At 39.9% G+C, this 13,019-nt stretch overlaps 3 protein-coding genes and 1 non-coding gene across 4 annotated transcripts; 2 read left to right on the forward strand and 2 right to left on the reverse strand.

The window, feature by feature from the left end:
* TRNAA-UGC lies at positions 13–85 on the reverse strand. Its single transcript has one exon. It is a non-coding gene; the product is annotated as a tRNA-Ala (tRNA).
* On the forward strand, positions 181–3,299 carry LOC104784592 (E3 ubiquitin-protein ligase hel2-like). Its single transcript, XM_010509629.2, has 7 exons — positions 181–445; positions 534–842; positions 942–1,150; positions 1,233–1,281; positions 1,368–1,457; positions 1,552–1,614; positions 1,713–3,299. Exons 1-7 carry the CDS (start codon positions 278–280, stop codon positions 3,042–3,044), a joined length of 2,220 nt encoding a protein of 739 aa, XP_010507931.1. The 5' UTR covers positions 181–277; the 3' UTR covers positions 3,045–3,299.
* Positions 4,242–6,070, forward strand: LOC104784593 (S-adenosylmethionine synthase 2). The gene is made up of 2 exons (XM_010509630.2): positions 4,242–4,356; positions 4,711–6,070. The coding sequence occupies exon 2, from the start codon at positions 4,722–4,724 to the stop codon at positions 5,895–5,897; it is 1,176 nt and encodes a 391-aa protein (XP_010507932.1). The 5' UTR covers positions 4,242–4,356; positions 4,711–4,721; the 3' UTR covers positions 5,898–6,070.
* Positions 6,379–11,427, reverse strand: LOC104784595 (squamosa promoter-binding-like protein 1). The gene is made up of 10 exons (XM_010509631.2): positions 10,135–11,427; positions 9,867–10,045; positions 9,307–9,785; positions 9,122–9,196; positions 8,933–9,040; positions 8,708–8,825; positions 8,488–8,629; positions 8,258–8,402; positions 7,622–8,167; positions 6,379–7,071 (listed from the first exon to the last, which is right to left on the reverse strand). Exons 1-10 carry the CDS (start codon positions 10,734–10,736, stop codon positions 6,637–6,639), a joined length of 2,829 nt encoding a protein of 942 aa, XP_010507933.1. The 5' UTR covers positions 10,737–11,427; the 3' UTR covers positions 6,379–6,636.

The following is a 13,019-nucleotide window of genomic DNA, read 5'->3' on the forward strand; positions in this document are numbered from 1 at the left end:
TAAAAATAAAATTGGAGCTGCGGGGGATCGAACCCCGTGCCTCTCGCATGCAAAGCGAGCGCTCTACCATTTGAGCTACAACCCCAAGTTGTTATTCACTTCTTATTAGTTATATTTATTCATACGATATGTTTTGTCTTAAGTCTCTTTATTAACTTTTTCTCAGCAGTCTCTCTCTCTCTCTGGTGGTGTTTTCTGGGTTTCCTTACAGTGATTTCATCAAAAGGAAAGGAGACCAAAACAAACAAAACACAGGTGTAAGAGTGTAATCAAATCCATGGATGATAGTTGCGCCGTTTGTGCGGAGAGTCTCGAATGGGTTGCTTACGGATCTTGTGGTCACAGAGAGGTTTGCTCAACTTGCGTCGTTCGTCTTCGCTTCATTTTCAGTGATACTCGCTGTTGTATCTGCAAAACCGATTGCCCCACCGTCTACGCTACAAAGGTTAGGTTTTTTTTTAAATCTGTCACTTAAAAGTTTGTAACTTTACTGCTGGGAATCTCTTGGGTCACATTTACAGTATCGTTTGTAGGCTTTGGGTGATTATACCAAGACGATTGGTGATTTCTCGACTACGTTTTCATCAGAACCAAAGGAAGGTCGTGTAGGATCTTTCTGGTATCATGAAGAAACCAAAGTTTTCTTTGATGACTTGAATCAGTACATCAAGGTTAAGGCAATGTGCAGACTCTCTTGTACTTCCTGTGACGAGACAAAGAAGAGCCAACCTAAGAAAGGACCTAAACATCGTTTGAAGTTTAAGAGCGTTGAGCAGTTGAAAGATCATTTGAGTCATCAGCACAAGTTGCATATGTGCAGTTTATGTCTTGTAGGTCGTAAGGTTAGGATCGTGAAATTAAAAACCTCTTATTAGGTGTGTAAGATATCTCTCTCTGCTAATGATTTCTCATGATAAAGTTTGATGCTTTTGTTTTGATAGGTATTCATTTGTGAGCAGAAGTTGTTTACTAAGGCACAGCTGAATCAGCATGTAAGTAGTGGTGACTCGGAAGTTGATGGAGATGAGAGTGAAAGAGGAGGTTTCACTGGTCATCCTATGTGTGAGTTCTGTAAGCGTCCATTCTATGGTGATAATGAGCTTTACACTCATATGTCTAGAGAGCACTACACTTGTCACATCTGCCAAAGGTAAATGAAATTTTGTATTTGTGGGAGTTATGAATTTGATTGACCTCGAAATGATTTCATTTGCTTCAATTTGGCTATGCAGGCTGAAGCCGGGACAATATGAATATTATGGCAACTATGATAATTTGGAGGTATGGATGTAATCTTATGCTATGTTGTTCCTGCATTGGGTTCTGACTCCTTGACGGTTTATGTTCCTCACTTGTTTTTGCTACAGGTTCATTTCCGAACTGACCATTTCCTATGTGAAGACGAAGCCTGCCTTGCTAAGAAGTTCATGGTTTTCCAATTCGAAGCTGAGTTGAAAGTAAACAACTTTTCTTTTATTATCACTGTTTCTTATGTTTTTCTCTATGGTGAAACACAATGATGCTTAAAGGATCACTTGGATTTGTTTGTAGAGGCATAATTCTATTGATCATGGAGGTCGTATGTCTCGGTCTCAACAAAGCACATCACTAGAGGCATGTATCATTTTCAGAGTACAACTTTTGTTAAGTTATTTCTGTTTTCTATCTTTTGGTTTGCTTGATTGTTTTAATATATGGTTTGCTTGTTTCAGATACAAGCCAGTTTCCAATACCAGAACAGTCACCGTCGAAGACGCCGGTCATCCTATCGCGAGCCTAGTTTTGCAGCTCTGGAATCTCAAGCATCTTATGCCATTAACGACGGTAGTACTCATCTTCAACATGTGGGGAGCTCTGGAGGTTCACGTCTTGGAGAATATTCTTTTCCTCCACTCTCTGCGCAAGCAAACCGAGGCCCATCAAGGTTTGGACAGAACTCAGAGAGATTACTTGGTAACACCATGACTGCTCGTCTAAGACATCAAACAAATAGAAGTGCAACTTCTGGTTCTTCTCGAGCTTGGCCAGCGTTAAACCGAGGCCCGACACAAGCATCGATTACAAACAGTGTACAATCTTCTGGTGCTTCTTATCCTCAGTCCCATTCTAGGAACCATGGAAGAGTTGAAATTACTAGAACACTTGCTTCCGCAATTCCACAGGGTGCTCGTAATGAACACACAACAGTTGGTGGCTGCTCATCTGGTTCTTCGCTGAGTTCCGGCAATGCGAAGAGGAATAACCATCACTCGTCTTCAACCCCTAAAATGTCTAATACAAGGTCACTGGAGCAGCCTTCTCAGTCTGATTCTCCAATTTCCGCTGCGCAAAATCGCAGGTCACCATCCACCAATGGAAATGCAGCGAACATCCTCGTAGCACAAGGTGTTTCTTCTGATGTACAGCCTGACAATAAAAGTTTGGTTGAAAAAATACGTGCCAGCCTTGGACACGACGAAGAGTTATTCATGGCCTTCAAGGATACATCAGGAAAGTATCGTCATGGTACCATCGATGCAAGAACTTACTTGGAATATGTGAATGGTTATGGTTTGTCTCACTTAGTTGTAGACTTGGCTAGATTATGCCCTGACCCTCAGAGGCAGAAGGAACTCATTGATACCCACAATGCGTGCTTGAGAGGAGGAAATAAAGGGAAAGCTGTGAAGGTTGAAAGTAGCAGTGACTCCAAGGGAGATAGGTTTGTGGATACAATGAGGAAGTTGCAATTATCTGACAAGTCTCAGGATGAAGACAAAGACAAGGATGCATACCGCTCAGATAAAGGCAAAACAAAAGTGACGGCTTCATCTGCTGGGGTTGGATTAGGAGGTAACACAGACAACCAACGTAAGAAAACTTCAAAGTTTCTGAGGACACGTTTAGGCGAGAAATCAATGGCAGCAGTACTAGATATTAGGAATTCTAATCCGGAGCCTGAAGCAGAGTCAAAGAACGAGAACTCAAAAAGGAGCCAGAACTCTCCCGGTGGATTGCCACTTCGCGGTGCTTGGCGAAGAGGAAGTGCAAAACTCTTTATCTAGTAACGCAAATCCTTTTGTCTTTTGCTCTCTCTCAGGAAGATGGACAGTGATGAGCCTTTTGCGGGGAAAATACAAGTTAGAAACGAGGTGGTAGTAGGAAATGATTTTGCACATGTGATGAACCAAGTCTAAGGATCATAAACTTATTTTGTGTCTTTTGATGTAATGCGAAGCTTATGCTTATCCTTGGGTGTTACATTTGATGTATTGGATCGGTTCAAGAAAAGATAATCGGTAATTTAATTTTAGGCCTAAAATATGGTTTTGTGTGTTAAAAGAGTCAAACATCTTAATCTTGTTACTTGCTACATTAATGAAAATATCATAAACTTGGAACTAAAAAAACGGTGAGCTATAAATTGAGGACTTGAATTAAGTCATGATTATGTGGTGACTGGTGAGCTAAAAAACCCACTAATCAATCAAAGTAATCACACCAACCGTATGCACCTGTCTGTCACAACGACATGGTTCAATGTCAAATTCCCGGGTTATACACATCATATTCGGTTTAGGATACGGTTTGGTTGGTTGTTTCTTTACTGACTTTGAGGCGAAAAAGAAAGTACTTATTTGGTTATCGTGACGTGCTGACTCATGGGTTATAATTCTATGCCGTCAAGCTGAAGAAACCGGCTGGGGGGTTGGTGATTGACCGCACCGGTAGTCCCCAAAAAAAAGAAGAAGATGCAAATAAGAAGGAACTGGTAAATGTCATTCTCTATCACCAACTACCGCAGATCTCAACCGTTGAGGTATTGCATCCAACGACTGGAATTCACCAGAAGCATAATCAATTTCAGTAGTAGTAGATTCATAAATCCAACCAATAAAATTCTGTTTCTTTTGGAGCTTTTAAAATCACGACAAACAACTTTTTTATGTTCACTAGTAGTTTCTTTTTTTTGACACAAAAAAAATATAAGAAATCAGTAGATGAAATATAAAATAGTTTCTTCATTCATTAAAGAGAAACGAAGAAAACTTACACTATGATTTAAAAATTATTCAACGAATAACACAAAACCACAAATAGAAAAAAAAATATTTTTTGGTAGATCAAGTAAATAATTTTTTTTGTTAAAATGGAAAAAGAATTCCAATAGAAAATATCCGACCGATTCAGCCAGTAAACCAGTTTCACACTTGAGGTTAAAAAAAAAAAACCAAAGAGAAAAAAAAAAATGGATGTATAAAAAGGAAGACGTGCAGTGGCGTCAAGGGTTGTGTCTTCTGTCCTGTGCTTTTTTGCTTCTGCTTCTGCTCTGTGTCGGCTGCTTCCTAGATTTGCTCTTCCTCTCTCTCCCCACAGGTCTTCTTCTTCTCTCTTTCTCACCCTTTTTTTTTTAATCCAGATCTGGGTTTGATACTTTGATCTCTCTCTCTGTTTGATATTTTTTTGGTCTCTGTTTCCACTTTACAGTCACTGATCTTGATTTTTTCTTTTAAGGGTTACACTCTCAATTTTATTATTCTATAGTTCCTTCCCACTAGATGTTAATTTACACTTTTTTTGCCAATAGATTCTGTTGATCTAATGCAAAAGTTAGGTTTTTTAAATTCATGAGATTCGTTTTCTCAATGCAAATTTTATTACTTTCGACTCTTCTTATGATTTAGTAGTTAGGTTATGTTTTAATTCTGATGATGATCTTTGTGGTGGCAGGCTTGTAAGCTATGGAATCGTTTCTATTTACATCCGAGTCTGTGAACGAGGGACACCCAGACAAACTCTGCGACCAAGTTTCAGATGCAGTCCTTGACGCTTGCCTCGAGCAAGACCCTGAAAGCAAAGTTGCATGTGAGACTTGCACCAAAACCAACATGGTCATGGTTTTTGGAGAGATCACCACTAAGGCTAAAGTTGACTACGAGAAGATCGTCCGTGACACTTGCCGTGCCATTGGTTTCGTCTCCGCCGATGTTGGTCTTGATGCTGACAACTGCAAAGTTCTTGTCAACATTGAGGAGCAAAGCCCTGACATTGCTCAGGGTGTTCACGGTCACTTCACCAAACGCCCTGAAGAGATTGGTGCTGGTGATCAAGGTCACATGTTTGGGTATGCTACTGATGAGACTCCTGAGCTTATGCCTTTGAGTCATGTTTTGGCCACCAAGCTCGGTGCTCGTCTCACTGAGGTTAGGAAGAACGGTACTTGCCCTTGGGTTAGACCTGATGGCAAGACTCAAGTCACTGTTGAGTACTACAATGAGAACGGCGCTATGGTCCCTGTCCGTGTTCACACTGTTCTTATCTCTACCCAACACGATGAGACTGTCACCAACGATGAGATCGCCCGTGATCTCAAGGAGCACGTGATCAAGCCTGTGATTCCCGAGAAGTACCTCGACGAGAAAACCATCTTTCACCTGAACCCATCTGGCAGATTTGTCATTGGTGGGCCTCACGGGGACGCTGGTCTTACCGGACGCAAGATCATCATTGACACTTACGGTGGTTGGGGAGCTCACGGTGGTGGTGCATTCTCAGGTAAAGACCCATCGAAAGTGGATAGAAGCGGTGCTTACATAGCTAGACAGGCAGCCAAGAGCATTGTTGCCAGCGACTTAGCACGCAGGGCGCTTGTTCAGGTCTCTTACGCTATTGGTGTCCCCGAGCCATTATCCGTATTTGTTGATACATATGGAACCGGAAAGATTCCAGACAAGGACATTCTCAAGATTGTGAAGGAGAACTTCGATTTCAGGCCAGGCATGATGACCATTAACCTTGACCTCACGAGAGGTGGCAATGGGAGGTTCTTGAAGACTGCAGCATACGGACACTTTGGTAGGGAAGATCCTGACTTCACCTGGGAGGTTGTTAAGCCTCTTAAGGCAGACAAGGCTTAAGAGAGTCTGCTTATCGTTTAAATTACGTTTTATCTTGTTTGACACTCTGAAATCGTTTGTGGTTTTCAGTCTCAATCTGGTTTGGTGTTCTTTATATTATATCATGTAATGTACTCTTCTGTCTGATTATACCTCATCAGAAAGAGATATTTTGCAAGACATCTTTATTTCTTCTCTGTTCTTGAATGATAAAACTTATATCCAACACATTCTCTGTTCTCACTCAATTTTGGTTGAGAGCTTCCCCGAGAGCCAAAACGTTTTTGCACAACATGACCTTGGTTGTGAGATTCGGATTCCAGCTTTAGAGCTTCTGCTCTGCATCGCATTAGATGTACCAGACAATGAAGAAGTCATCAAAGCGTTGGAATGGGCTCCCAAGTCATAAATGTATTTGTCAAGTGTGAATCCAAGTGTCTTAGTATGTAATTATGTATGTTCACCATTAAACCAAAAAAAAGCAGAAACAAAGAGAGAAGGCTAGTACAAGAACAATCTCCATTGTTAAATTACAAGAAGAAACAAATTATTCTGTCAAACAAAAAATATACTAATCAGAGAGAGAGGATTCTCAGGTTCCAGAGAGAAAGGAGAGGCTTTTACACACAACAACAACAATCTTCTACATGTCTATATATCTTATTATACTCATATAGTTACAACATATAGAAATCACGCCTTTATGGGTTTATATAAGTAATATTTATATCTTAGAAGATTCTTCATCGTAGACTTACACTCAGCTTGTTCCATAGTCCAATAACTCCCACCTGAACGGTTGAAACACATAGAGTACTTCCGGACAACTCTTGAAGAGAAGTGCCACACAGACGCAAACCGCAGCAATCGCCACCATTGACAACATAGCCGGTCTGTACGCTACAGACCTACGTGCTGTCCCATACACCAGTTTATGGTCACAGAGCTTGCATGGAAGCTGGTTAATCTGTGTGATCTCCAAGGCGGAAGTCACTGGACCTGATTTTGGTTCTTTCTGCTCTCTGTCTGCGAAAGAAACAGGGATGTTGACCACAACGTGATCTTCAGTTGCTGACTTTTTATTGATCTTGCGTTGAATCAAGTGGATGTATGAGAAGTGACCGCGTAAGCGTGCATAGTCTTCTGGTGTGAAGCCTGTGCTGTCTCGAGATGTCTTCCACGCTTTAATCCCCACCTGAAACAGATGCAAATAGATAAGCGTTTTGCTCAGAGTATCAAATTTCATGGCTGAAAAAAAGAGGGAANGTTGAAACACATAGAGTACTTCCGGACAACTCTTGAAGAGAAGTGCCACACAGACGCAAACCGCAGCAATCGCCACCATTGACAACATAGCCGGTCTGTACGCTACAGACCTACGTGCTGTCCCATACACCAGTTTATGGTCACAGAGCTTGCATGGAAGCTGGTTAATCTGTGTGATCTCCAAGGCGGAAGTCACTGGACCTGATTTTGGTTCTTTCTGCTCTCTGTCTGCGAAAGAAACAGGGATGTTGACCACAACGTGATCTTCAGTTGCTGACTTTTTATTGATCTTGCGTTGAATCAAGTGGATGTATGAGAAGTGACCGCGTAAGCGTGCATAGTCTTCTGGTGTGAAGCCTGTGCTGTCTCGAGATGTCTTCCACGCTTTAATCCCCACCTGAAACAGATGCAAATAGATAAGCGTTTTGCTCAGAGTATCAAATTTCATGGCTGAAAAAAAGAGGGATAATCAAAGTCACCATTGCAGGGTCTTCTGTTAGGGCATCCAACACATCTTCTGAACCGTCTTTACCGGCTGCAATGTGAAGAGGTGTTAAACCGGCAGGGCCAGCAGCATCGGGTCTAAACAAGCTATTTCTTTGCTGCTTTGGAACGTATCTCAAAAGCATTTCAACCAAAGGCCTAGAGTTTTTCCTCACGGCTCTGTGAAGAAGGCACAATTCAGATAGTGTGGCATTCGACGAGGAAGAAAAATCACCAACAGCTCCATCAAAGAACATGTTTAATAGCTTTCTGATCACAGCACACCACTCTCGATCCACTGAGAACTCGATTAGCCACTGGAATCGTATTAATGGGAAAACGTCTGGATTTGGGTCTGATTCCCCAAGCTTACTTCTGTGAAGAAGCCAACCGATTTCATGAATGAAGTCCATAGCTTCCTTAGCAGAATCAGTTCCAGTGAACTCTAACGTGGTTTCAAGTATACGGATTTCAGAACAAACATCATCGTCTTCAACCACTAAGAAAGGGAAGAAGCTGCTGCTGAGTCCTTGGTCTTCAATCTGGAACAATCATCCAACAAGCTCTGAGTCTCATGAATAAACATGTGACCGCTTATCAATGACCAGAGTAGAAATATAGAAAGTGCTTACCTCCATGAATCCTCGACCACTAGTTATAGGCATATCACAAGAAAAGTTGACACACTCAACACTCCCATTATTCTCCTTGAGATCATCATCCTCCTCGTGTGCTGTTTCCTGAATCAAGTATTTTCCTTCTACAGCACAAAGTAACCTGTGAAAAAGATTAAAAGACAATTAGACGTCAAGGAAGAAGAAAAAGAAGACAAGAAAAGCCAAAAGTCTAAAGAAAACAAAACCTTGTGCCACGTCGACGGAGATTGATGCCTTTAACCGTAAACTGAGCTTTTCCCGTTGCAGCTACAGCAAGCGGTTTAACGCTAATGATGTGGCTATAATCATGACTTTTGAGAGGTAAGGAAGTGTCGACAACAACCTGACCTGCAACCCCAGGATTGACGATAAATACTCAGAAATCCAGAAAAGTATTCACAAGGTGAAAGTATTCTCAAAACTAACCGTTATATACAAATGCAAGTTGGTTTTGAACCCTAACGTAAATCCATCCAGTTGTCCACAAGGGACCATCAGAGAGATCCAGAAGCTTCCTTAAGCTAAAACCAAGATCTTCTGAAAGCTGCCAACCAAATAAATAAAGAGAATACGCCTTCAGGAGTCTGGAACTTTACCGAAGACAAGATGAAATGTCAAAAAAGAGAGAAAGAAGTTATAACGTAAACTAACTTCTTCCCAAGCAGTTTCAGCTTGACGAAGATAAACTGTTAATACGATACAGCCAGGCCTAATGTAGCTCTCCATGTCAGTTGGACTATGCGATAACCAGTCAAGAATCTGAATATCGAGAAATCAACACATCAATATAACTTCCAACATCACAAAGTAAGAAACTTGAGTTCTCAAGCAGACCAGTACCTGTCCACGCAAGGCAACAGGAAAATCGTTTGGTTCTTTCCCAAACAGTTTGAACACAATCCGGCCTGTGCGCATCTGAGATAAAGTAAAAAGAAAGAAAGAAAAAAAGAGAGAGAATGTTACAGCAGATTATCAGGAGCAGGTAAATAGACCAGAACATAATGGATGAGGTAAGAGATATATACCTGAGCATCCTCACTAGAACTTGACGGTGACTGGTCAGATGCTGAATCTGAATTCCTACTTGTCTGAGGTGGACTAGACTGATGTATCCACGAAGGATAATCAAGAGAACTGGTTGCTGGATTCGTAGGAGGAGGAGATCTTTCAATATCTGTATCATCTGAATCTATATAAATATCATTCAAATCAAAATCATTCATCTTGACTTGTTTTTCTGATCTGTTCTCGGTAGCTGTCCCATTGGCATACAATTCTTGCCGAGGAATTTCAGGTACGTTAACTGAGAGTTGCTTTGAATCCTCTTGAGGAGCTCCCTCAATTGCAAGTAAACCCGAGTTTCCAATATTTAAGGAACCTAGAGATCCTCCTTGCAGAAGAAGTTCAACTAAGTTTTTCCCTAATTGTTCACCAGCATGGCTTACAAGGCTCTTCAGAAGATGAGACATCAAATCTTGATCAGCGGTATTGTCTGATCGAGTAGCTGCAAGGTATAGAGATTTAGCAGCTGATACAAAACACTTTAAAAGACTAATCTAAGTAGATATCAGAGTAAACACCATACTATGCATATTGGAGAGTATCTTCAGGAGACTAATCAAGAGATAATTGCTTGACTGATCATCACTAGGATTCCCGTTGGCGCCAGGTTCAGGATTAGTTTTCCTCCTACGTTTATTATGCCCAGCCAAACGTCTACGACAACTTCTCTTTCCTTCATCAAACTCCTGAAGCACATGGAACCTGAAAGATAGAAAAAAATAAAGTTGACTCATTTACTTATTGTTTAATTATCACATCAGGTTTTGAGAGGTTTAGAAAGACAGGCATACCTACTACATTGCTGACAAAACCGCTGCATGATACCTCCGACAATGGCACTAGTAGCTTTAGAATGCATCTCACACACCTTATGACGTCTATGATAATCCTTAACTTTACTAAGATCAGCTTCACAGTTTTCCACCTGACAAGCAGCACGATTTGTCACACCTCCTGCTCCTCCTCCTCCGAATTTAGTCTTCTTAGCAGCACAACTCCCTTCTCTTTCACCATTAAGATCACAACCATTGTCTCCTAGCTTCAAAGTAAGACCTTTACCACCACCATTATGGTCACCTTCTATAGCAACAGCTCTCCTCTTCTTCTCAACTTCTCTTGTACTACTTCTCACCATTAACTCACTGTTATTCCCTTCATCAGAGCAAGAAGAGGAGCTATTGGAAGAGTTCCCTAAAGGGAAAAACTGACGTCCCGTAGTTTCGGTAGCAACAACACCACCAGGATGATTCAAGTGAGTAGCGACAAAGAGATCACCATCCCATTTCCAATCGTTGAGATCCCACTCGACACTCTTTTTACCAACAGAACTTAGATCCACAGCTCTAAACCCATAGAAATGTTGTTGAGGCTCACCTTCAATTCTAGCTTCCATGACAGGTAGTTTTCTTCTACTCTCCAAAAGATCAAATTCAGAACTTAAAAGATAAGAAATATAACCAAAACCCAAATTGATCTTTCTGTAGATCGAAAGGTAAAAAAAAAACAAACTTTAAGGCTTGTTCCTAATCAATCTCGATTATTTTCACCAAAAAAAAAACCTAAAAAGAGATCCATGAATTCCAATTAACCGGAACACAGATGCCCCATAACCCAATAAAATCAAAGACCTTTCTCCAAACATAAAAAAAAAAACCTCTTAATAAGCCCCCTCTATAAATTGATTGAATCCTTATATATATATATATATGTATAGCTCTTCAACGCCAGAAAAAAAAGAAAAAGAAGATATGAACTGACCTCTGTTCAAACAAGACTGAATCAAATCAATATACACAAAGGAAACTAACTACAGCTGGAGAGAGAGACACCTTGAAAAAGCCACTGGCGATGAAGAAGAAGAATAGAGGAAGAAAAAAGAAAAAGAAGAAGAAAGAAGATGAAGTGAATCTGCGTTTGTGGCGTGATGGAGAAGAGTATGTATGGTAATGGTGTGATGGTATGGTAATGGTAATGGTAATGGTAATGGTAATGGTAATGGTAATGGTAGTACAACACAAAAAAAAGAAAAGAAAAGTAAGTTAGGGGAGAGAAAGAAAGAGTGAGAGAGAGAGAGAGAAAAGAAACCAAACAAAAAGACGTAGGAGAGAGAGAGAGAGAGAGTTAGATCAATTTAGTACATAAAAAATTAATTGAAATGAAAAACAAAAAAAAAAATAGTGGTGGGGACCAGTTCTTTTACACTGATTAAATAAAATAATATTAAAATTGAGACTTTTGTTCTATCTCTCTCTCTCTTTGGCCATGTGAAACAGTGTACTTACTAACTTACCCTACATACAATTTCCCCCCACTCACTCATTGTAGTCCATAATCCCCTGTTTCTCGGTACACGGGACTGAGAGAGAGAGAGACAGGGTATTGATTGTCTGTGTTGTGATCTACGATAACGTTGCGAGTACTAAGCTACTTACTTGGGATGGGAGAGAGAGAGAGAGAGAGATCGGGTGTTTCCGCGACTAGTGAACGACCGCAGTGATCGCTAGTTGACAAAGAAAGTGTCGGTGGTGTTGTGTATTTTGTAAACGCGCCTTTGACTTTTTGACTCATAACACCAAAACAAAACAAAAAGTTTTCGTTCTTCTTCTGATACACACAACACGACGATTGGGTCAACCTTTCGGTCTCCCAATGTCGTCATTATGGTCTGGGCTTTCTTGGCCCACTCTCATTTTTTGGCCCACTTGCTATTATCACTATCCCATTTTCAACTATTTTTTAATTATAAAAATTACTGCATTTTCTTTTTGTTGTGTTAATTAATTTAAGGTGGGGGATATTATACTACAATACAAACAAACTGTTATAAAACATAACGCAAATATATAATGTTATATATATTATATATGTATATGTGTATACGTGTATGCATAATATATACATACTATAGTAAATAAATGGAGAGAGTAATATATGGAGTGAGAGACCGAGAGTAGAGGGGAGAGAGTTAAACAATGATGCTCTTTTTATTATTACTCTCTTCACTTCTTACAATAACTCCTTATTTACAGTGAACAACAAAAGACATGAGTCACACACTTATATATTTGGTAACGACAAGTGGTGAGTTAGTGTAATATAACATGAACAAGTGTCATGACATGTGTTTTGTGATGGATTAATCACAATTATATTTCATAACACAAACAAATATATACTGTAATCGAATTTTGTTAGTGCGAGAGAGACCGACCCAGTCACATGATAAAAATACTAGTATAACGAAAGAATCCAATGCGCCACGTCTTCCATGTTCCTCGTCTTCGTTAGCTTTAGAATCTCATATGGATCTAATTCCATTTCTTAATCGTCATCCTTAAAGTATATTTATATTATTCCACGTTTTTTTTCATAACCATGAATGATGCTGATAATAAATTATTTGGTTGTATATGTCAGTGTGAGATATAGTATTGAATTAGGAACCGAATAAATAGACAATAATCATTGTATTAAAACCGTAGCGGCAAATTTCGGCACATAATTCGCATAACTTAAAAGAGAAATAAAAAATCCAAGAAAATATTGAAACAGCTAATCATTTATACGTTTCAAAAAAGATGTTATATCATTGATCTAAGTGTTAAGATAATNAAAAAAAAAAAAAAAAAAAGAACACCATGATTCGCTCTCGAACATGCCCATATTTTGTTCACAT

This window comes from Camelina sativa, chromosome 5 (assembly GCF_000633955.1).
Source record: "Camelina sativa cultivar DH55 chromosome 5, Cs, whole genome shotgun sequence".
In the NCBI taxonomy this organism is placed as follows: domain Eukaryota; kingdom Viridiplantae; phylum Streptophyta; class Magnoliopsida; order Brassicales; family Brassicaceae; genus Camelina; species Camelina sativa.